This window comes from Mesitornis unicolor, unplaced genomic scaffold (assembly GCF_000695765.1).
Source record: "Mesitornis unicolor isolate BGI_N332 unplaced genomic scaffold, ASM69576v1 scaffold35807, whole genome shotgun sequence".
Taxonomy (NCBI): Eukaryota; Metazoa; Chordata; class Aves; order Mesitornithiformes; family Mesitornithidae; genus Mesitornis; species Mesitornis unicolor.
The window spans coordinates 38497-62363 of record NW_010199029.1 but is presented as its reverse complement, the minus strand read 5'-3'; the positions used below and the strand labels follow the sequence as shown (position 1 = coordinate 62363).

Below are 23867 nucleotides of genomic sequence, written 5' to 3'. Positions count from 1 at the left end.
GCACCACTGAAGTTTAAATGGGGTATAAGGCAAAAATAACTCACGGTGACAGTGGCTGACCTGCTGCAATGCTTCCCTAGTAAGGTTATGAAGTCTCAGCCCTTGGAGGTACTCAGAACTTGGTAAGACAAAGCTTTCAGCAGCTTGATCTAGCTTTTGAGCCGTCTCTGTTTTGAGCAGGAAGTTGGACTAGCTGACTTTTAGAGATCCCTTGCAACTTATACTTGTTTTCCAAAAAGAAAAATCATAGAACAATTTAACTTTGAAAAGTTCAGGAAAAACAGTCATACTGGGAATGAAAAGCAGGGTCTAAATATATTTAATTTTATGCTGTGCGATATTTCCCTCCCTGCTTTCACCCTTTCAGTAATACTTTTTCTGTTTCTAGACTTAAATTTCCCAAGTGTGTTTTATTAGCTCCAATCTGAAGTATGGCCAGTCAGTTTTAGGCTTACTGTTTCCTTTTTTATTGGAGTTTCCTCATAAGAACCTTCCAGTTGTGAACCAGCATGAGCAGGCTGGTTGTTACAGTGAACACTATTGGGAAATCTCCTCTGAAAAGACACGGTGATTTTAACAGTTGCGTTCTGTGTAGATTCTCAGGCAGCTGGTGTTGGATTTCTTCTGTTATTTCAGTAAGTTTGTTCCTCATGCTTTTCCCAAGAAAAGAAGCTTGTACAATGGAGAGTCTTGCTTTAGTAGGATTTAATTTCTTGGGCTGGATTTCTTGAGGAAAGAGAGAAAGTACTGGTCTCAGTTTTTGGGTTGTTCATGTTAACTTTCACCCTTCTTTCTTGGGCTGAGGAGCTGTCTGAGAGCTCAGTGAACACAGTTTTTGTAGGCAAAAAAGAAGCAAGCACTGAAGTACCAGAATCATGCACTGACTGATAGAGCATTTGAGGCCTTGGAGTTCATTACTACAAGCTGGTTTCTTTTATCTCCCACCATTGTTTGTTTTCGCATAGTACACTTTCTGCCTTTTCTCCCACTGCCAAATGTCTCTGTGCTTCCCTTTGGAGAACAGGCGTGCCTTTGAGGTGATAGGGAGCTGTTTGGCACTCCTTATATCTTACTGATAAGTTTTGAAGACACGTGCCTTGCATCTTCACAGCTGTTCATACTGTTCCTGCAGTAGCAAGCGACATGGACAAATAATTTTTCCTGGACATAGGCATTCAGAGGAAAGCTTAAAAGCCTCAGCTGCATGTAATCAGCCTTCTGTCATAGTACATGAGTACTATGTGCTCTGTACTTGTACATGATTTTCCACTCTGATGGGGATGTTTCTGTAAGTGTTTCCTAATTCGATTCTTGTAAAATCAGCAGGGTTAGTTTACACAATTTAAATTGGTAGCTGACTTTACTTGAAGGAAGGTATGTGGTATGCACTTAGCCAAGTGGTGATGCAGTGACTAGGGACAGTTGCATTTGCCACCAGCACTACTGAGGCCAGAAGAGGTCTTTCAGTCTATTTAAGGTTGCTTCTGCAGTGTAAGGGCTGCAAAGAATCCAGGCAGATGTCTTCAAAACTTGTTGGAGAGGTATATTCAAATGTTAACCAACTCATTATCACCTTAATGAATTGGGATTTGTTTCCTAAACTCTGTAGGGAATTGCATGAGTGTAATTTATTCTGCCTACTTACTATTAAATGTTAATACCTGTCAGTCATAAGTAGTTAAGTTCACTGCCTCAATTGCAGATGCTGTAGGCTGCTGTGTTGTTTGTTTTACTGAGTATTAAAGAACTACGTGCATGTTTGAAATGCATTCTCCTTATTTAGTGTTTTAAATTTTTTTGTCATTCATGTGGTTACTCAATTTTTAGTTAATTCCTGGAGGTACCAAAACTTAATATGACTGTGGGAAAATGTTACTTTTAAAAATTGTTCCAAGTTTTTCCAAGATTAATCAAAGATCTAATTCTGTATCACTTTGCCTCCTATAGCCCAGCCAAACCAAAGAATGTAGAGCTGAATTTTAAAGCAACTACGAATCAAGACAGTTTAGAAAATGAGCAGGATACTCTTGAAAAACCAGTTAATAAAACTAACAGCAACATTGCCAACAAAATTTCCTTGTTTGAAAATAAATGCGCTAACCAGAACCAGAGACCTACTGACATCCCCGCTTCAAAAAACAGTACTGTACCAAGCACGTTTGTTGGCAGAGCAAAGCTGAAGTTTGGAAAACAACCTAAGGAAAGTGAACAGCCTGAGAAAATGTTAGGTAAGCAAAGCAGTCGCCAGAAGTTATTGGAGAATGGCACACCAGAGCAAGAAAGCACTGCAGAATTAAAAGGCAAAGATGAAGGCTCTGCCTCTTCTGAGGATGTTGGGAGGACAACAGAACTTAAAGTAAAAGCTGCAATATCCCTTTTTAACCAGAGTGGCAAAGTCGAAGCTGGTAGTGTCTCTCTGAAGCAACCCGATCCCCAATTAACCACAGCTAAAAAAGAAAGTTCACCTTTTAAACTGCCTTTGCACTTGTCTGGTAAAAGTGAAAATGCTCAAGATACTTCCTACCAGAGAGATAACGCAAGCTCAGAATTCAGCAGAATTGAAGACAAGATGCTGCCAAACACGGAGGTTTTATCACCTTGCAATGATGATAAATATCCTCTACCATCTCATCAGGTTTCTGGATCAGAATTTGAGAAGATGGAAAATGGAGATCAGAAGGCAAAGCCAGGAGATTTGAGCCTTGCAGGACTGCAGTACGAGGATGGCAGTCAAGACGGTGTATTGATATCTGGGCATGACATCAGTGCACAGAATAGCCCAGGCAAAACTTGTAATGGATCTGCTGAAGATGACAGCATTTCTGATTCCCCATCTGACATGAAGAAGTTCGCTGAAACAATCAAAAACTTGGACAGCTCGGTGTGTTTGCCCCAGAAGAAGAAAAGGTCAAAACTTCCCAAGTCACCAGCACCCCACTTTGCAATGCCTCCCATTCATGAAGACAACTTAGAGAAAGTATTTGATCCAAGTGTGTTTACTTTTGGTTTGGGACTGAGGAGAGAAAAAACACAGGATCTGTTACCGGCCCAACAAATTAAAATGCAAAGCCTGGAAACGATAGCCAGGGTCAGGCCCAAGCGTGCATCAACAGAGCAAAGTATCATATTCAAAGCCCTGCAATCGTGTAATAGAGAGGAACCTGCCTTTCCTCAGGAAATAAATGGAAAAGAGAACACTGATAGTACAGATGGTGAAATTAAGAGATCCCGGATTGAAAAAAGCTCCCTCTTCTCAAGCTTGCTGTCTTCTACATCTAAAGAAAAATTTTTTAATCCTTCTGTCACCTCAGTAAATAACACCACAACAGCTTTTACAGCTGACTCCTCAGGGATGCCTCTTTTACAACAGGATGCTTCTGGGCCATTTGGCATGGCTCAAAAATCTGAGGTAATAAAAGATCATTCATGAAATGCAACCATGTAAAATTTTGTCTGCCTGCTGAATGACTGCTAATTTTGATTTTTCCAATTCAGTCTCTTTCAGATATGAAGTTTCCGAGTTTTGTGGAGAAGTACATGCAAGGAGATAGTGCAAAAAAAGAACTAAGTTTACAAATGCCCAACTATGGGAACCCAGAGAAAGGCTTTTCTGGCTGGTTAGGGACAAGCAGATATGAATCAAATGTTCCCGCTGGTTTGTTAGATGTGGATGTAAGTACCGTGTTGTTTAACATCTGCCTGGAAAGTTGTTCAGTTTTTATTTTATCTATAGATGATGTGCATACATTGTTTTGTTTTGTTTCCCCTCATAGGGTCATAGATAGATTACAGATACATAAAGATGAATGTAGGTATGGTACCAGTTTCATCTGATTTTGGCTACACATGAAAATGAGATGGCATCTATTAACATGATTGCATTTCTTCATGGTGCCCTTAGTTTGAGATTCTTCACAAATATGAATTGAAAGTGTATGTTTGAATATGACGTCACTTGATTTTGTATTATTTTGAAACAAATCTCATGTTAACTTTATTTTTTACTGTGAATTAGTAGAATGCTTTCTGTGAACTTCAGAAAACTTGTGCCTGCTTCCTCTGTTGCCAGTAATAGCTCTTCTCTTCCAGCAAGATGTTCAGCCATTGCACTGTTAAATGAGTGACGGCACACTTTTTTTTTTTAGCCTTCTGTTTTGGTTTCCGGTATTCCCATGCATTTGATAGAAAATGCATATTCTTTAATAATACTTTGAGAACTGGATAGTAGTCACTGTTGAAAGTGCTATTACAGTGAAGAGCTGTCCTTTTGTCTGATTATGAGCATCTGCTCGTCCTGAATGAAGGCAGACCTACGTTTTCCTTTCAAGGCAACTTTGCTGTAATGTAGGAGAACTTTGCAGTTTCTGTTTCAAAATGATGAACCTGTGGTGAATCAAAATGATGTCCCACAGTACCTGCTTATTTGTGTTGATGTGGACCCTTACTGTTACCTGAGATGAAAACTATAATCAGGAGATAAAAGAACCCTGGGAAGACATGTATTCTCCAAAGTTTAATAGTCACATTAATGGGATCTGTGGAATTGAAGCAGCATATCAGAAGTTTGAGAAACACTTTTCCAAAGTTAATGGTTATCTGCTGCTACAGTTCTACTAAAAGGGGTGAGGTGGTAGTAGAAGTAACTCCTTTCTTCTTCACCTTGCAATTTTGAGGATGTAGATTTTTCTCTCATGGGAAGTTCTTTATTTAGTGTGAGGGTGAAGATTACGAATTTTATTTGCAGTGGTATAGACTTACGCTGCCAGTTAAAAAGGCTTTGTTACTCTGCGTGGTCCTGCTTTAAACTCAAAACCTGAGTTTAAAGTTAAATGACAAGTACTGATTTTTATTTTTTGCCATTTAAACTGTTGTCTCTGAGTGGGTTTCAGTTTTTCAGTAGTGTGGAGACCTGGTATGTCAAGAGGGTATATACACACATAAGACTGCTCTTGGGAGAAGCCCGTTAGGCTCTGTAGGGTTCCAGGACTTCTGCAGCACTGTGGCTGCCTATGAAGTGTCTTGCTCAGGTTAGGAACTGAAAACATCTGTATGGTGTGTACCTGCTGTGCATCTCCCACTGACTAAGAGAATGGTGATTAAATGGTGCATGGGTGGTGTGGAGGAAAAGAGTAAGGGCAGCCCAAAACAATGACTTTGACATTCCTTAAAACACAGAGCAAGTTCTAACTGGAATTGAAGCACAGGCTAAAAAGCCAGTTATGCTTCAAAGTGTCTTGATGATCCCTACAAAAATCTGGTGGTGGTAAGGAGCTCTGTCCTGAGACTACTGCCTGCCCTGCGTGCTAACTAATACCATGCGTGTGTTGCTGGTTATCTTAGGCTGCAACATATTGAGGAGCATGATCTGTTGTTTGTATGAATTCTTCCTAGAAGAGCAGGACCCTGTCCCACAGTGAGAACTCCTGTCCGTGCTAGGAAACCAAAGACATAATTGCAAGGCTTGCTTTATTTGCTTTAAGATGAGGTGATGCAGCCACAACTTTCCCATATATTCTACATCATGTAATTTGCCACTGACTTAAACTTTTTTTAGATGATATATGCATTTTTAGTCTATCACTTATTGCACAGTCTCATGCTTTTGAAGAAACTTATCTTGACTTTTCATGTATTCCTTCAAAATGATTACAGGTTTTATGGTTACTGGACATTTAAACTTTCATTAATATCTTTATTATTGTAGAGCGTGTACTTTATTAAAGACAATTTTTTAAGCAGTCTCTTGGTATGAAACTCCTGGGATATTTAAGAAGCTGATCAGAAGGATTTTAAAGCATTTCAAATCTGAGGTTAGAATTATAATATCTTCGGTGAGATGATAATTCAGAGATTAAAAAAAAATTAAAAACTACAAAAGAAACACCCCAGGAGTGTAAATTTGTACATTTGTGGCAAGATGCTGCCCTTCAGGAGAAGAAAGGAATTGAAGGAGTAAGTAGGTGTAGTTGAAGCATTATCAGCTTTTTACTATTCAGACTAATTTTAATTTTGTTTCACTAGCTCTTTTTTTTTATAGCTAAGCATCTTTATTGAATACATTTTTGGTTTGGGTTTTTGTGACTTTTCTCTCCCTATTGTCTATTAGGCACTTTCAAGAAATGGGCAAAGTAAAATAAATCCCAGACCAGGCAAGGTAAGATCAGTTTTATGATCTTCAGTGTTCCTCTCTATATTTAAAGTATAGCAAGATACGAGTATATGTTGTTGGTGTTTGGTTTGTTCTGTTTCTTATCACAGCTGGTGATATACTGTGAATCAGACTATCAAGAAAATGGTATTGAAGTTTTCCATGATGTTCTGGATTGCACTTCTTGGGTTCTGTCACCAACAATTTTAGTTAAAGTTATCAGAGGATGGTAAGAGATCAGTTTTTACTATTTATCATTAGTCTATCAAAAAATCATTTGAAATGGAATCAGCATGTAATTCACAGTAAGTCTGCCTTGCAAATGGCAGTGTAGGGTAGACACCTGTGAGCAAGAAATGTGCCCTTTTACCACCTGCAATAGGAAGTTCTGGACTGGGGAACCTATTCCGCTGACAAATTGAGTGAGTGTTACCGTCTGGAGGAGTGCAGCATTTCACCAGGCATATAGGTGGGATGAAATGGCAGATTCTGTACAGCTTTGCTGCCCTCTGACTCCCCTCCCCTTTATGGGTTCTTGCACAGAATTTGGGTTGGACTAAAAGGCTAGCAAAGGATTTTAAAGCCAGGTCTGGCATGGGTTTGGATGCAGAAGACTAATTCCATGTCCAAAGCTGTAAGATGGTGCTGTAAAGATAGTTGACTGTTTCTTTGATGAGTCCAGATGGAATTTTTCTCTGAAAGCCAGATTGCCTAAGAGTTATTCAAAACAAGTTGATCTCCTACGTCCTTTGTAGCATTAACAAAACAGCCGTTATTGGCATGGATGGCATGGTGAGTTAAGTTGTGGCCAGGCTATAACAGAGTCAAATAGCAGGTTCTCAAAAGTAAAGATATGATAGGAAGATGCAGAAACAAGGACTAGCTGCAGTAGGAGATATGGGGAAGCACACTGATTGCTGTTTAGCTTCAGAAAACTGGAATGAAAATATTTTGATCTGTGTGAACTAGGTCTTCTTTTCTCACGTGGATTAGGGGATTGTTGCAGTTTTTTTTTTCCTCCTTTCAAATGAGAGCTCCAGGGGAGGGTTTTATATTTGCAGATAGATACAGTTTTTTATCTAGTTATATATTCAGACTTGCTGTTTAAAATAAAGTTGTGCTTGTCTTCTGAGCTGTCTTATCCTTTGGCATATCTGTACCAGCCGCTGTGGAACTCTAGCCTGGTGTTCACAGGATCCAAGTATCTTCTCTGTTTATACATGACACAGCAGTCTGCAGTGTCAACATTTTGTGACCTACAAATTGGTTCAGATTAGTATCTCATGCAAAAGTCTGGTATTCACAGACAGTAGCCTTGCTGCCCCAAATCATCGATTTAAAAGGGTGGTGGAGTTTTTGATGAAATTACAAAGTCAGCTATAGGCGTCTTTGTTTTTATCATTGCTTTTGAAAGGATCACAGAGACCACAAGTGGCTTACATCAGCAGTTTTGGGCCAATAAGCTGTACTGGGGTGGCGAGGAGAGTCTGGAAATAATACTTCTTGTGAAATGATTTGTTAAATGGAAGCATGATTTTTGCAACCTTGATAAAGCACCATTAAAATGAGATTTATTTTTTTTATTTTAAGCTGGATATTGTATGAGAAACCAAATTTTGAAGGCCCTTCTATTCCCCTGGAAGAAGGAGAGCTGGAACTCCCAGATATTTGGGGTACAGGTACTTCTGAAGAGCAAAATGAATCTAACTCTCTAAAGCCTGCAGTGATTGGTTCAATAAGACATGTTGTTAAGGCAAGTAATAGAAGCAAAGAAAATTTTGTATAGGTCTTAATGTTTGGTGATGTTTTATACTGATTCAAAGAGTGATTGGTGTATTGGGACACAAGTGTAACGTGAGTTGTAAATGCATGGAACAATATTCCACAGTGAATTTCTTGTTTAATCACAGAATAAATGTGGAGGTTTTACACAATGGGGATTATGGTAACAACCACTTGAAGGACAGGGCAGGAGGAAAACTTAATGTTTTTCATTAGGATAACCTCCAGAATGCTATGTAAAGCATATACTTTTTAGCCTGGACAGTGTCTGAGGAAAAGCACCCTAGAAAACCATCAGTAGTTTCACAGACTCATATTTTTAAAAGCATATGTGTGTGTGGTTTTCCCTTTTTTTTTTTTTAAATATAAACCAAATTTACAGTCAATGTGAACTTTAGTGTCAAGCACCAAACCTTGTCTGATACTTGAAAAATAGTCCTGTATGCAGAAACTTACCATGGAGTTTCATACATGGTGGAACAGCCCTCCTGCATGCACTTTTAGCCTACCATTAAGTAGTTAGCTTTGCATGTTGCCAAAACAAGTGTGAGCTATGAAGTTATTTGACTAAGAAAAGAAAAAAAGAGGAATATATATTGCTTGTGACTACAATTTTTGTTTAAATTGCAATTCTCTTCAAGAATGGCTTGCTTTGTGTTATGCTAGAATTTAATTTGGTAGAGGAGAGGTTGATCGATGAAAGAATATGCATTCCCAGATGACAGAAAGTAAACAATGTAAGTGTTGATTAGAGATTGACTGACTGTCTTGGTCTATAGACAGGCAAACTGGCCTAATTATACTATTCTTATAGGCATCTAAAAGCAGTAGTAATTGGCAGAGGGGAAACAATTTAAAATAGGTGTTTTAAAATGTATTTAGTTATCCACATTAATTACAGAACTTGCAACACAGATTAAGTGATTCTGGCAATCTTCTTTTTTCAGGATTACAGGGTTTCCCGAATTGATTTGTATACAGAACCTGAAGGGTTAGGAATCGTGACTTCCTTTTTTGATGACACTGAAGAAACAGGGGTATTCGGCACCACGCAGAAGACTTGTTCTATAAAAGTACACTGGGGCATGTAAGTGTGTAGTTCTGTTTGAACGTGTGCTGCTATGAAAGGAATTTGCTTTAAACCATTGGTTACACCTATCAGACATGCAAGCAGGCTATATTTATCCCAGACCTATAGTTTGGTAGTATTTGTTGACTAGTGTTAGTACATCATTCTAATGCTTCACCCTTGGAGAGGCTGACCTCTTAAAGTGTTTTGTTAAAGCCAGTTTTTCTTCTGCTTGCTTGTAGTAAAGACAGAGTAACCCATGTGTATTTGTACACAATGGAATGAGTTTGTTTCTCGTGCTCTTTTTGAGGCAAACATTCTAAGTGAGAGTGGGAGAATGAACTGTTATGATAAGACCACATTTCCTACTTGCTTTCCTCTAAATTTGAAAATGTACTAAAAGAAGAACATTTTCAAACCCTTGTGTTACAAAATAAGACTTAGTGTCATGTGTTGGCTTTGGAAAGCATTCTTGTATTTCACAGTGCATGTCAGTCAGTGTTTTTATGGTGTTGTGTAGGACGTGTATCACCTGAAAATATCTATTGTATGAGTGTAATATATGTCATGAACTCAGCAAGCTTTTGTGAGGAAGGAGACCTCTACGGAACAAACCAGACACTGTACCAATTAAGTTTTGATAACTTAATAAACAAACTCATAAATCAGTACTGAAAATATGACTCAAAAGTAGTACTGGGGAAAGTATGCAGAAGAGGGAGGCTGCTTTCAGAAAAAGGGAGAGAGTGGAGCCACTTGCAATGATGTTGGGTCATGCAGAACATTTTCCAGGGTGTGCAGACGGTGGTGGTTACCTGTTGACCATGTTGTGTTTGGGCACTGGTAGCATTTGCCTTGCTGCAAATGGTCTATTTAACTATCAAAAACTGGTCAACAAAAGGCAAGTGTTACATACCACTGCAAAGATGTATTCAAACATGCTACATGGTGGACGAGGTGTTTAGTTGTTAGGTAAAGGGTATTTTTTCTGCTTGAATCTTTACGCACTTGGATATACAACAACATTTTAAGATGTCCAAGTAGTTGGTTCTCTGACAGGAGGTTATTTCTGTTGAACTGCGAGCTTAATCTGAACTACATGTCCTCCAAGAGTAATGAAATCAGATATGTTATTTGGAGGTTGATTATTAATTGTCTTCATCTACCTCTCCACTTTATTTCTGTCCCTCACTCTGTGAACAGTGAAATGAAAAGTTTTTGGAAAGGAAGCAGAGCCTGTGCACATCCCTCAGACTGGTCCTTATTGTGCATCAGTGTGTCAGCATTTTTTGCACCAAGTCTGTGTAAACTCTTCCAGTCTTGATTTCTCTCTGTTGCATTTGGATCCCTTGAGGGATGGTAGACTAATATTTGCACCAGGAAACGAAATAGGTAATTGAAAAATAAGCTTTCTCAGATGTCAGTTCATGAGTCTAGTGTAGAAAGAAGTTGCTTCTGCCAATTGCTTGCATGAGAAATTCAGTAAATTGTTGCTGCTTTTTGGCATGTTGCAGGGGTTTTTATTTCCTGTAGTTCAGAGGCGTGTTGTAATTCACTGAATTGGCGGATGAGGGAGGCTGTGATTCTGAGTCACCTTGCCATGTGGGTGCGGTTGTATCTTCTTAGGGTTTCAGTGTTCATGGTTAATTGTTATTTACTAGAAGCTGCCAAGGAAGGTGAGTCAATGCACCTTTATCTTCTGATTGGACTCTCTCCTTGGTCTTCCGTGTGTTTAAATTCTTGCAGTGAAGTTGAGGGCTTACTGAGCATTGTGACCGCAGGACGGACACACCGTTATCAAACTTTCAGCTATAGACAGCAATAAAACTGAGGTCCTTGTCTGTTTCTTGGAACTGTATGAATGCAATGAAACTATACCAGCTTGTGCCAGTTTGTATCAGCTTGGAATCTGCCCTTTAAGCATGATAGAGTGATGGATTATTTTAAAATCTTTCTGATATCGCCACATTTGTCCGTTGTTATACACAATTAAAGGATTGGCTGCGTAAAGCGTTCCTGTTTAGTAGGTGTTTTGTACTGCTCCATGCTGCTCTTCTGAGAGATCAGTAAATTTAACTGGAAGAAATACAATGCCTTCCTTACGCAGAGATGAGCAGTATGTTTCTTTGTTTCCAGTGAGTGAGTACTGGCTAAGATTTTCTTGAAAAAGCTTTGGAAAATAGCTATTGCTGTCCCAGTCAGGAATATTTTCTTCAAAGCAGATTGATGAGCAGATTCAAACCATGAGGAAGTAGATTTCTAAGGGGTTTTTAGTTTTTTCTGCATCTTAGTAAATAACACAAGTTTAGAATTCTCTGTTGAACAGAATTTGCAGCAAAACCATGTCTAGTTTAGTAGAGAACTTTCAACTTCTTGAAAATTGGTTCTACATATTGTAAAACTGTTGTAAGAATAATAGAGAGTAACCTTAAGTTTTGAAACTTCAGTCTAAAACTTGGATTGACCTCAGGTAGGACAGAGTCAAATTCTGTTTGTTGTAGTGACTTGCATTATTGGTGATTCCTGCACAGACACAGAAGTTTGCTGGTATGCCAGCTTGTAGTTGGCAATTTTGATGGTAAAGAAACAAAGTTTTATTAAGGGTACAATGATGTCTTCTCTAAAGCCAGCATATTATCTTGTTCTTTACTGGTCAGAAATGTTCTGGGGTTTTTATCTTTTGTTTTCTTCCTCTGACCCCCCTACCTTTAGATGGCTCATTTATGAAGAACCTGGTTTCCAGGGAGTCCCTTTAATGTTGGAGCCTGGTGAATATCCTAACTTAGCATTCTGGGAGAAGAAGGAAGCCTACATTAGGTCCATGAGGCCCTTGAAAATGGTAAAATACCATTATACTTGCAAGTTACATGACCTGTGTTTATATGTTAGAAATAATGCCTTATGGTGGCTTGATTTTTCAAGACTCATAAAAATGTAACTCTTTAAAAAATAAAATTTTTAGTCTATAAAATTCTGGAACTTTCAACATATGATTGCATCCTTTTCTGCCTTTAATTTGCTTTTTAATGTTCATTTGTGTTCTTCAAGGAAGGTTCCATCTTAATTCTGTCTTTTTATGAAGAGTTGATGACTTGCCTATAAGTTAAGTAAGTTTAGGCAACTTATTTTTTTTCTTTTTTTCCTCTCTTTTTTTTTTTTAACAGGGTGGTCGCAAAGTTGAATTCAGTGCAGAGCCAAAGGTAAAAGTCAATGTTTATTTGATTGTCTGAAGGTATTTTATAACACATGAACTGCATGTGGGTAGATAAATATATCTTGATCATGTACCAGCTGCTGATGGTTTAGTGACTGTTCCTGCTGTATGTGACTACATCATGAAACTGTAATTTCTGTCACATTTACAGAATCACAGAATGTTAGGAGTTGGAAGGGACCTCGAAAGATCATCCAGTCCAACCCCCCTGCCAGAGCAGGATCACCTAGACTAGGTCACACAGGAAATTTATGCATCCAGTGTGTACACACATGACAGTATTAACAGCTGTCTGGATAATGCAGATGGGTAATGAGCATTCAAGCCCTCATGTTGCATCCCTAAGGGAAAGACCTCTTGAAGAGAATAGAGATCTTACTAATTAGTTTCATAACCTTGCCTTCTCCCTCTGTGTGCCCATGCAGAAGAAACTAGCTGTTGTCAGAACTTACCGTGCTCTCTGCAACTTTTCTTTTACTTCACTTCTGCTACAGGTTATCATTTATGAGAAGCCGTTCTTTGAAGGGAGACATATGGAAATAGAGTCAGAGATCTTTATGCTTGATGACGAGGAATCAGAAGAAAAGATAAGACTTCCGATTACATCAGTGGGATCCATGAAAGTACTGGGAGGAGTGTAAGTGTGGGAAAACACCAGCAATGTGTTCTCTTCAGCTGAAGCAGTAACTCCACAGACTGGAAACTGCTGTGGACCATTTCAGTAGCTGTTTTCTCTCTATTTTGGCGTTTAGATATATACCTGGGTTAAATTTGTAAATATTCACAGCAAAAGAACAAATTTCACACATCTCTTATCTGCCTGAAAACAGCATGGATTGGCAGTTGTTCATTTTCACATGCAGACTCTGTTGTTGTTGTTTAGTTGGGTCGCTTATGAGAAGCCTGGGTTTGAAGGACATCAGTACTTACTGGAAGAAGGAGCGTATCGGGATTGGACAGACTGGGGTGGCTATGATGAAGAGTTGCAGTCATTGCGACCAATTGTTGGTGTAAGTTCCGAGAACGTGTAGTAGGCATCTCCTGAGTGCACCGAGACGTCACTAATGCGTTTTCCTAATGATGCTTTTCTTTGTTTTCACAGGACTTCACAAGCTCCCATATGATAATGTACAGTGAAAAAGACTTTGGATCGAAGGGTTCCAATATTAATGTGTTAGGAATTATTTCCAATTTGAAAGATACTGGATACGGGCTGAGGACACAGTCTATAAATGTGCTAAGTGGCGTGTAGGTGATACTTTTAATCACTGTTTAATTTTAAATGTACTATTCTTTTTAGAATTTGATGGTATTTGCAGATGTTTTTCAGCACTCTGACTTCCAAATCTGTGATAGATAAAAGATAAAATTTTCTGCCCTTGACTGCAGAATGTGAAAAGTAAAGTTTTTGTGAATATCTATAGTAGATTGGTTTTCTTCTCACAAGAAGATCAGATGGTCCTAGAAAATACTGACTTACTGATACACAAAGTATGAAAGTATGAGGTGACATTTCATCAGAGAGGTAGAAATAGCTTGATGTCGTGGCTGCATTTTTTTCAAGGGTTTCAACAACAAAATTGTTACAACACTATTTTCCCATTTGAAACTAATTTCCAGGCTTCCTGTGTTTGACCAGAGGCAAATTCCTTGCTCTTCCTCTCACCTGTGTGTAAAATGGAGATAACTCTTACCATGTTTACTAACATACTCTGATATTAGGGGACTTTAATGTTTCTGCAAGATGACATTGCTTTTGCAGTGAATCCTATGGGTTAACAGTGTTTTAGTACCATGCCATTGTTTTTATCTTTTTTTTTTTAACACAGTAGTTCCTAAAACTTTGCATTTGCCTGGCGTTAACAACTCTTACTGTTTGTGCCATATGTTGTCACACACAGTTGGTACGTTGATAGACTTTGCTGTTTGATTTGTTCAGTATATCAGTTGCAGATTGAGTTTTGCAGCCTTTTAGATTGCATCAAAACGTTTTGGAAATACAAACAACTATTGGCAATCATGTCTCCAAATACACAAAATGACTTAAAGTAGTAGAACCAAAAGAGTAGGACATGTAGAGTCTCTCCCTGCCTGGTATGCAGGTGACTTGCTGAAAGCTCTTCAAGCCACACCCTGAGTCTTTCTGTGTGTTATCTGTGTCATATCTCTGCAAGTTTTGTCTGGATAAAGATTGCAAAATCAAGCTCAGTGCATTCCAGAGGAATGCTTTTAATTTTTATATGAATATGGTGCGACAGCAGGTTTTTTTCTTCCTGGTGACCTTTGAAGCCACTGTGCCTTTTTGTCTTCTGTAATGTGCGAGGGAGATTCACAGGAAAGCGTCGCCTCTGAAGGTTGGGAAACAAATTGTGGGTTACCTATCACGCCCTTTGTGCAATTGTTCTAGTAAATGTCTGCTGCAGCTGAGATAGGAATCATACTTGAGTTTGAGTATTCTAGTAATTAAGAGTGACTCCAATACTCTGATGGTAAAGGTGGACAGACGTCATTACAGATTAAACTCTTGTCCCACAGACTCTGCTGCTGCTCCTCTAATCTCACCTGGTGGTGTCTGAAAGATGTGATTTGTAGCAATAAGGCTTTTAAAAGTTTAGACTAGCGCTCTGCTCCTGCCAGTCTTGTACAACCCTTCTGTTTCCAAAGAGGTTGTGAGCGTTTGGGAGTTTTGTGGTGGTGGTCTTACTAAATGGTGATGTGTCAGAAAGGTTGAATGAATCACATTAAGTCATGCTTGGTAATAAAATGCTTTATTTTAAGTGTTAAGTAACTGTTCAGGTAGAAAACTTTTATATCTTTCCTTCCAAGAAATCAATCATAGAGCAGTGAATAATCCATTGAGCAATTTCCTGAGCTGTTTAGACTGTAATGTATATGATGTCATAGTGAACTGTGACAGATCCAATAAATGCTTGTCATAATATTTTGAAGTAACCTTCCTGGTATCATACTGAAAATACTTCATTAAAAAAAAAGGTGAAAAATGTAAGAAGCCCTGAACCTTTCATAGCAATTTTCTAACTACAGGTATCTGGGGCAGACAGTCATAGCAGAGAGATAACAGATAATCTGTATTTCCCACATAATTAATTTGATTGCTCTGTAATTTAAAGGGTATATCAAAGAAAAGAAAGCCTGACGCTGCAGAGCGCAGATACTACTGAACGAGTTCTAAGCTAAACTGTATGCTGAAGACAGCCCAGCTCTGCGTCTGGGAAGTGACTATTCCATTTGGGGGTAATTGAGTGCTAGCTGCATTAAAGTTTTCAGCTATTGTGTTTCTGAAGAATTTCTGAGCAATATTTTAGCGTCTTTGCTAAATTCAGTGCAAAGACATTTTGGAAAAAATACCCTAAGGTAATGAGGATTGACTTCTTCTAAAAAATAAAATGTTTTGTTCTTGAGCATTCTGCAGAGACTGGCCAAGGATATTTTATTCTTCTTTCATTGGGGTGGGAGAAAGCAATCCAGACTGCCTGAAAATAGAAGAGGCCTTTCTTCTTTTAAGTATGATTTGATCTTTACTTCCAAATTGGCAGAATTTTAAGTGGTGGAAAATGGAAGTGTTTACTAGCAACAGGTAACACTGTTTACAAGTTTAAGCAAGTACTAAAATAACTGCTCTATGATTTTTATTTCCTCTCTGCTTAAAAACTCTTCAAGCTTGTATTTAATGTTGATCAAAATCACAGGAATTGCGTGTTTGAAATGAGCCTTTTCTTTATCCATAAACACACAAAAACATTTGCCAAAAATGCTGAAAAATCCCCTGTCTTGTAGTTGATCCTTTCTGAACTTGGTGGGAGAACTTTTCCAGACTTGGTTCTTTTTATGTAGGTGTTTGTTTTACTGTGGTCCATAATCAGCCTGGTTTTCCCCTAATTTTCAAGTAATTAGTCCACAGTGCAGATTTGGCTGTTTCTAGTGTACATATGAAGAGTGTTATTAAGGAAATCATTAGGTGATGAGTAGTGCAGATATGGGAGCCAGAATGTAATAAATTCAATCCAAATGCACTCGAGAAGGTAACAGGGGTGAAACTGATGACACAAACCTCCCCTGGGAGCTGAAAGGGGCAAGAGCCCTTGGGTACCTGGGGGGACGTTTCAAACAAAGCCTCCACTTCCCTCCATTGCTGAGCTGAGGTTCAAAAAAAGCTTTTCAAAGAGTCATGAAATTATTCCCAGGTCTATGGGATGCTAGGAGTCACAAGCACAAAGGGGTATGATGAAGAACCTGTTTTCTTTCTTGCCTATAAACAGAATTTTACTGTTTTTTACCTTATCCTCTCTGTTAATCGTGCTACAAGTCTGCAAGTGCCAGTTAACTCCTTGGCCCCTTGTGGTCGCTCTGATTAGCAGGCATAGGCCAATTTAAACCTGTTGTCTCCATGCAATATTTAAGATTTAAAGATTGTTGATTCTGTTTCAGACCTGAAGGAATGCTGTGCCTGAAAGCTTACTTTTTACACTATGGCATTTAGTTTAATGACAGTGTTGCCATTTCTCCCATAGCTGAGAGACAAGGTCCTTCAAAGACTGAAGTAATTTCTCCTATCCTAAGATGAGTCTGAGCAATGCAAAAAAGGGGAATTACCCCTCTCAGCTAATGTTAGGAAGAGTATATGTGATGAGGAATGTCCAGTGTTTTAAAAGATAAAGTTAGGTAAGATGAATCCTGGGATAACTATGGGCAAAGCTGATTTTTTGGCAAGTTCTCATTTCTTCTCATGACCGTTCTTCCAGGCTCTGTTTGGAGCTGCATTTCCGAGACATCACATATAGAAGGCTTTGGGGAAAGATACTATGTGTGTAATAGTACTAAAAATATGTAAATGACACTTTTCTCTACATCTCCAGTTCCAAGGGCATGAATGGTGCAGAGGAGGCAAGGTCTCCAGCACCACCCTGCCAGCAACTTGGGTTGAGGCTGTTGCTCAGCCTGACTTAGGCAATTTGTGGGGCTGGGGGTTACAAAAGGTGTTGTGTCAGGAGAACTCGCTCCCTGTGGGGCAGGGTTGTTGTTGCCGTGCTGCAGAGCAGTACTTCAGTGCTTGTGGTGCCTGGCAGCTGGGATGTGACTCTTGCTCAGTTACAAAGGCGGTGTCTTGCTCTCCAGGCCTTTCTGTCAGTCAGAAGTTGGATTAAGGCAGTGCTCCTTCCTAGTCTTGAGGTCTGACAGATTTAGCTGGTACTGAATGCAGCTGCCTGTCCTTGATGCTGTTATTACTGCTCTCACAGCAGCTTGTACGGGCTTCTGAATGCAGTGGAAAAGCACAAATATTCAACCAAAGCACAAGTGGTTCAAGGGTTATGCCTTGATTCTAGAAACTCTCTAACTGCATGGGCTGACCTGTGTGGGAGAGTGGTACTTATTTAGATCCCATTGATTTCAACATAAACACATGCTTAAAGTGAGATATGTTGATTATTTCTGTACTCAGTCCTCTTTTTAGATGAGGGGAAACGACGTAACTGCTATCAAGAGATTCTTAGGAAGGCATCTGTCATGGTTTATCATTCACTTAACATCAGAAACACTTCTTTAATCTGACTGACTTCTATGCAGACTTCCTGCAGTTGTGCATTGAAAAAATCTAGCGGATGTCTGCTGAAGAAATTGGTGAAGGAAACCTCATTTTCACAGCTTTTGGTATATGTGGCATACAGATACAGACACACCTGAGACATTTGAACTGTCTGCTCAATTTATTGTACATACCGATGTCTCCTTGATGAATTACTATGAGGTGATTTTGAAATGTGCCTTGAAATATGCCTTAAGTAATTAGTGCATAACAGGTTAGAATAATTGATGATATCTGAGGCAAACCCAGAGATGTGAGTAGTGATAAATTTGAATCACTATATGATTACTTGCCATGGACAAATAATACGGAGTTCACACTCTCAGCACGTACATATTGATGCAGCTTCATTTCAGTTTGAAGTTATACTTCTTATATCTGCAGAGACTCTGGCATTTGTTCTTGGAATAAAACTGCAGTTTAATAGAATCCAGTTGCTTGACACACATAGATCATTTTGTGGTGAATTTAGGCAGTGAGAGTTAGCCTCCACCACAAATTTTGAATTCAGTGTCATTTTACTCTTTTATGATGTGGAATTTTTTGTTAGTGTTGAAACTGTGTAAGAAGACTGCACTGAAAGTGGTTTTTGACATAACCAAACATGCACTAGTTACGCATTGGCTAAAACTGAAAGTTGGTTGTCTGTGAGTAGAAGATTATCCTGTAGAACCGGGAGCCAGCAGGATGTCCTGAGCCCTGCATTAGCAGAATTAGTGGAACTCAGCTGTCACTGTGGCCAGTTACTATCAGCACTCAAACCACACCCCCTCCATCTTTTAGAAGATGAGTTTGAAAAAGAACCAGAATGTAATTATGGGAACAGCCTGCTCCTATTACCATATATGCATGTTGTGGCATCTCGGCTTTCTGCTGGGGTGTGTTTGCTTACACACGACTGAACTGTCGGTACGGGCATCATTAAAAATCAGTATTCCTATCTTTACTGCCAGATGACTCTGAAAGTTAATTTTATTTTAAAAATAAATGTTTTCCTAGAGAAGAACTTGATCTAGATAAAACAACAGAATTCAAAAACTCAAAATACTTTTACTGGAGACAACTTTCAAGATACCTACTAGATGATGTATTTGAACTTGTGGTCTGCTTTAGCTAATTCACTCTGATTCATATCAGCATAGTAGGGTGATAGGAAGTGAAATTTGTATGGGTTTTGGAGTATCAGATACACACAGGTTTGTTTAGAGTTTTAATAGCATCACAGTTCAGCAGTTGAGAATTTTTTTTTGTTCTTACATGAAGAGAGTAAGGAATATACACGTTTGTATTTTGGAGTAGTGTGACTTCTACCCATCACCCTCTTCTGTCTCTCTTAGGTGGGTGGCTTATGAGAATCCTGAGTTCACGGGGGAGCAGTATATACTGGCTAAAGGGCTGTATCCCAGCATTGAGGCATGGAGGGGAAAGAACTGCAAAATATCTTCAGTTCAACCCATCATTATGGTAAGGAGTTCATTTTATACTTGTTTTGCAAGTTTCTCTGAAGTATTTGGAACTATACTTTTTCTGTCAAATTCAGTTTATTTATGTACTTTAAACAATAATTAATAGTAAACTTCTGTATGTTTGTTATTTTATCACTGTTTACAATATTTTTTTCCATTTTTCCCCCCCCCTCCAAACTTTTGCAGGATATTGGTGGAAGTGAAAGGGGTAAAGTCAAGGTAAGACACTTCCCTAAGTGCACGAAACATGCTGTGTGGTGTATGTAACATGTATAAATAAAGAAATGGCTTTTCATCTAGTGTAACACCCAGGTATTTGCACATATGATTGCTTAGTCAGAGTGAGAAGGAAAGGTAAGGAAGGCTGCTTTCTAAACTTCTAAAGTAAGGCACATCAAGACCCAGGGAAGGTGAGATTTCATACACAGCTGCCATCAGAACTTTCTCAAGGCACAGCAGTGTTTTGATTCAGCTGTTTTGGGGTGTTGGTGATTGTTCTCAGGAGCTGGAGCCTGCAGCTCTCTATGCAGAGGTGCAGGCACCTCTATTCTGTTCCTGAGGTGGGGGCTCTACAAGTTAGGTGCTGTTGTTCATGGTACAGTTATGACTTAATTCCTTTTGAACCTAGTTATTTGGTTAGTAGTTCTGCTGATGGTGGTTGTTCTTTAAGGGAATCTTCTTCACTCACAAATACTGCTGAGATGTGCTTAAAAGTTAATGCCATCTGTGTCAATAACTAGGAGAAGGAAATGGCAGGGAGAACTTGTCTGTTCAATGAGTTAACATATTTTTATGTTGGACTGTCTCCTATGTGCAAGTGCTAATACGTAGTTTTGACAGCTTTTTTCATCCTTTCATAATTCTGAACCTTTTCATGTTTGTCTATGTACAAAATTACTTTTAATTTCAGTAAAAATGGTGAGCATGATATGGAACTGAAAACTAAAGAGAAAAGTCTTAGCTGTCTCATTTTGCATTCCTCATTAGTAGCATGCCTCACTGAAATCTCCTGCATAGGGATAATGTATAAACTATGGGGAATAAAAATCTCAGGACTGCTTGTTTTCAGCTATGTGCATGAAAAAATATTTGTGTCTGTATATTGCGTGCCTATTAAGACCTTATCCTAAGGAAACAAAGAAGTAATGGCTTGGAGTCAACAGACTGCATCCCTCCTCAGCACGTTCCTCTTTGGAGAACGCTGTACATGCCCACACTCGCATCTCTGTTAAGAGTGAATAAAGCTGGTAGGCATGTGATAATGCGAATGACTTCTGTGTGATCAGGGTTAATTATCCTCTAACCAAATTAGCAGGTTTGCTGCTTAGATTTTTTTTTTTGTCTTTTTAACAAGTACAAAAGACTCTGGGTGATGATGTATGCTCTCTGCTCCGAGCAGAGAAAGAACTGACATGACTGTAACTGTAGCTGCTACAGGCACATAAAACCCATCTACCCTGGGAATGTACCATGACTGTTGGCATGCTGTCCCGGTATTTTGCCAGGATTATGCACCATTTATGTTCTGAGAGACGGATAGTTTTCATTTAGTTGGAAGAGTATATGTTTTGGAGATTAAATGAATTAATAACCTAAGCCAAAACCAGTTATGGCCCTTTACTTACGATGTGCCTATTCTGGCCATTCTGTGGGAATTTAAAAATCTCCAGCAGTTAGTCCAAGGGACAATCTTTGTTAGTGTTGTTTTAATTGTTTTGTATGTTACTGAGTGATTTACAGGCCAGAAGTGATATTTGCTATTGTTACCTTACTGTCTTGAATGAGGATTACAACACTGAAGAGGTAACAAAAAATATATGTAACTGAGAAAGTCTAGGTGTTTTAAGTATGTTTTAATCTAGTTATAGAAGTAATGGTAGAGACATGTTACCGACGGTTGAAGAATGAATTGTTTTAAAATGTGTTTATAACTTTTTAAAGGTCCAGTTATTTTCAGAGCCTGAATTCAAGGGTAACTGCCAAGTATTTGAAAAAAATGCAAGCTGTATTGATTCATTTGCTGTGAAGTCTTCAAAAATTTTAGATGGCAGGTAAGTTATATTGGATGGATATTGCAAAATCTCTAAAATGGTAAAAGTTTTTTTAAAAAGCCGCCAGCTTTCAAACACTTGAAGTGGTTTCATATATGGGAACTTAGAGAGAACAATGTTTTGCAGCTTACACATTGATCTTTAGCTTGTCAGGACAAAACATTGTGAATAATGTTTCTGTCGGTAGCTCTTGCTGAAGACTGGGAAACATTAGCATCCTTTTACTTGCACAGAATTCTTAAGAGGCAATTTCTTCTCCTCCCTGTAGCTGCATCGTGTATGATGAGGAAGAATTCTGCGGTAACCAGTATGTGTTAGAAGAAGGAACCTATCCTGATCTGACGGCGATGGGTTGTTCACCACAGACAGTTCTAAAATCTTTACGGATTATAAATATTGTAAGTAAAGCTATTAACAATATTGATAAGTACACTGATGACTCTGACCTCCCCATTTTTTTGCAACAGTAAAAATACTAGGGATGCGGAAGAGGAATATTTTTATTATTTTTCCTATGCAGTAGCATAGGAGTTTCTATGCATTTAACTATGTCCTATCTGCAGTCAGGTTTTTTTGACCTCTGCTGGTTTTGCGAAGGAGAGGACATCACTGCCTGACATCACTGTTCTTAATAACAGCTTATAAAAGGACTTCTGTAAAAAGAGTCAAGGATGTGTCAGATAGACTCTTTATTTCCCCGTATGAGAGACTGCTTAGAGTGGATAGAGCAGTGTCAGTAGGACAGTGTTAGGAAACATCTATACTGTGGACTTTGTTTTTATGCATATTAAAAAAGCAGACTTTAATAAGCAACTTTGTATGAAATACATGTAATAATAAAACACTATTGACATCATCGGGGAAATGCAATTTGAGTTAATAACAAAATTATGCACCCTTCTAGATAAAGTAAAGCAACACCCAGTGCCATTTGGCAGAATCAGACAGTGGTGGTGTGTGGTGGATACAGACTAAACAACATTTACCTATTTTGTAACTCATCAGTGGTTAGGAAGGACTTTGCTCAAGCCTATAACCAACCATTATGATGGATCATGTATGGAATCTGCAAATATCTTTTAAGACCAAAGTAAATACTACCAAAATGTGGTCAAGAATCCAGGAACTTATGGCAATACAAAGAGATGGTACTCATTTTAAAAAAGGAGGAGTTCACTATTGCTCTTCTTCTTTGGCAACTTTATTGCACTCCACTGTAATTTTGGTAACCCGTCAGTGATGTAGCAGTTAACAAAGGAGAGCTAAAATGTGTCATCCCCTTTCATGTCTCTGAAGCATTTTGATGTACAATGTAAACAAACATCTGGAGCAAGTGTGTCTGCCTTCTGAGCTCTCTGGCTGTCCAGTAGACAGATCCTGTTAAAAACAATAGCAGTGCTTCTAGCCAAGCTTGGTGGGTGATCACCATGAATCCAAATAGGCTCTTTTGTACATGTCAGCATTAAGTTCTTGGGTTTAAAGTGCTTGTTTAAATCTGGAAGGATCAGCTTACTTTTGGAAGATTTGTTATTTACGATAGAGACTGTTGTGTTGAAACAGCCAGATGCCAGTTCTATGTCTCTTTAAGTTCTTAAAACTTCGGAAACTTGTTCTGCTGCTGCAGTTTATCACAGTAATTCAGACAATAGCATGGAGCTGCATCTGGCTGCAAGTCATCTGCTTGCTGCTTCCTTCTTCAGAAGCTTCCTACCTGTGGAGAAGAGGAAAATGGGTTGCTTTGCTCAGTAGTTTATTAGCAAACCAGAGTACAGAGTATAAGAAGTTAGGTGGAAATGATCATAATATACTGTTAACTTTTCATAATTTTTACAAAAGCTTGAACCTTATTATTCCAGATATGTGTTTCACCTGTCAAATTTGGTTTTGGGACTGTTTTTGGCAGTGCCAATCTTAATTTCTCCACACCATCTGCTGTTGCCATAACTTTCCTCATGATTTTTCTGTGACATTTCTATAGAAGAAGTACCTTTGCTATTTTAGTATGTCACATTACTTTACTTACCTAGTTTATCTCCCCTTGCAGGGATGCATTTCTAAGGGACCGAAAAAAAAGGAAACGAAAGGGATATTTGATAAACTTGGAAGTGAAAGTTGAAAGACTACTTGTTCATAAGCTCAAGGTTTTTGGGGAGGTTTTTATACTTTCTTGTTAGTGCTTGCTTTGCATGTTCCACATAGTTGTGCTGCGGATAGAAAATAGCATTTCCTCTTCTTGAATTTACTACATGTTCTTTTTCCTGAACATACTATAAAAACAACTATGAATGTGGTTTATGGTTGAATAAGTGTGCTGAAAATACTTCTTTCTAATTAGCAACTCTGTGAAATAACTAAATGTAGATACATAGGAACACCAGCTTCATACAGTGCAGTAAATGGAAAGTACTGCAAGAAAACTCATGAGCTGACCTTGCATTTCTGTCTGTGAGGAATGTTTTATGTAAGTGTTGCTGCTGAATCCAAAAAATGCCCAGAGTGGAAGATGTGGCAGAAAATTGGAGTTTTTTCTCT

At 38.6% G+C, this 23867-nt stretch overlaps 1 protein-coding gene across 1 annotated transcript in view; it reads left to right on the top strand.

Annotated features, from left to right (window-relative positions):
• AIM1 (absent in melanoma 1) overlaps positions 1 to 23867 on the top strand; it is a 40373-nt gene that overhangs the window by 4994 nt on the left and 11512 nt on the right. Inside the window, exons 2-16 of the mRNA XM_010189338.1 lie at positions 1948 to 3409; positions 3496 to 3672; positions 6107 to 6154; positions 6259 to 6377; positions 7739 to 7901; positions 8878 to 9017; positions 11712 to 11838; positions 12164 to 12199; positions 12708 to 12850; positions 13097 to 13223; positions 13316 to 13461; positions 19156 to 19282; positions 19471 to 19503; positions 21226 to 21335; positions 21604 to 21733. Coding sequence (XP_010187640.1) covers positions 1948 to 3409; positions 3496 to 3672; positions 6107 to 6154; positions 6259 to 6377; positions 7739 to 7901; positions 8878 to 9017; positions 11712 to 11838; positions 12164 to 12199; positions 12708 to 12850; positions 13097 to 13223; positions 13316 to 13461; positions 19156 to 19282; positions 19471 to 19503; positions 21226 to 21335; positions 21604 to 21733 — 3088 coding nt within the window. The remainder of the gene's footprint in view (positions 1 to 1947; positions 3410 to 3495; positions 3673 to 6106; positions 6155 to 6258; positions 6378 to 7738; positions 7902 to 8877; positions 9018 to 11711; positions 11839 to 12163; positions 12200 to 12707; positions 12851 to 13096; positions 13224 to 13315; positions 13462 to 19155; positions 19283 to 19470; positions 19504 to 21225; positions 21336 to 21603; positions 21734 to 23867) is intronic.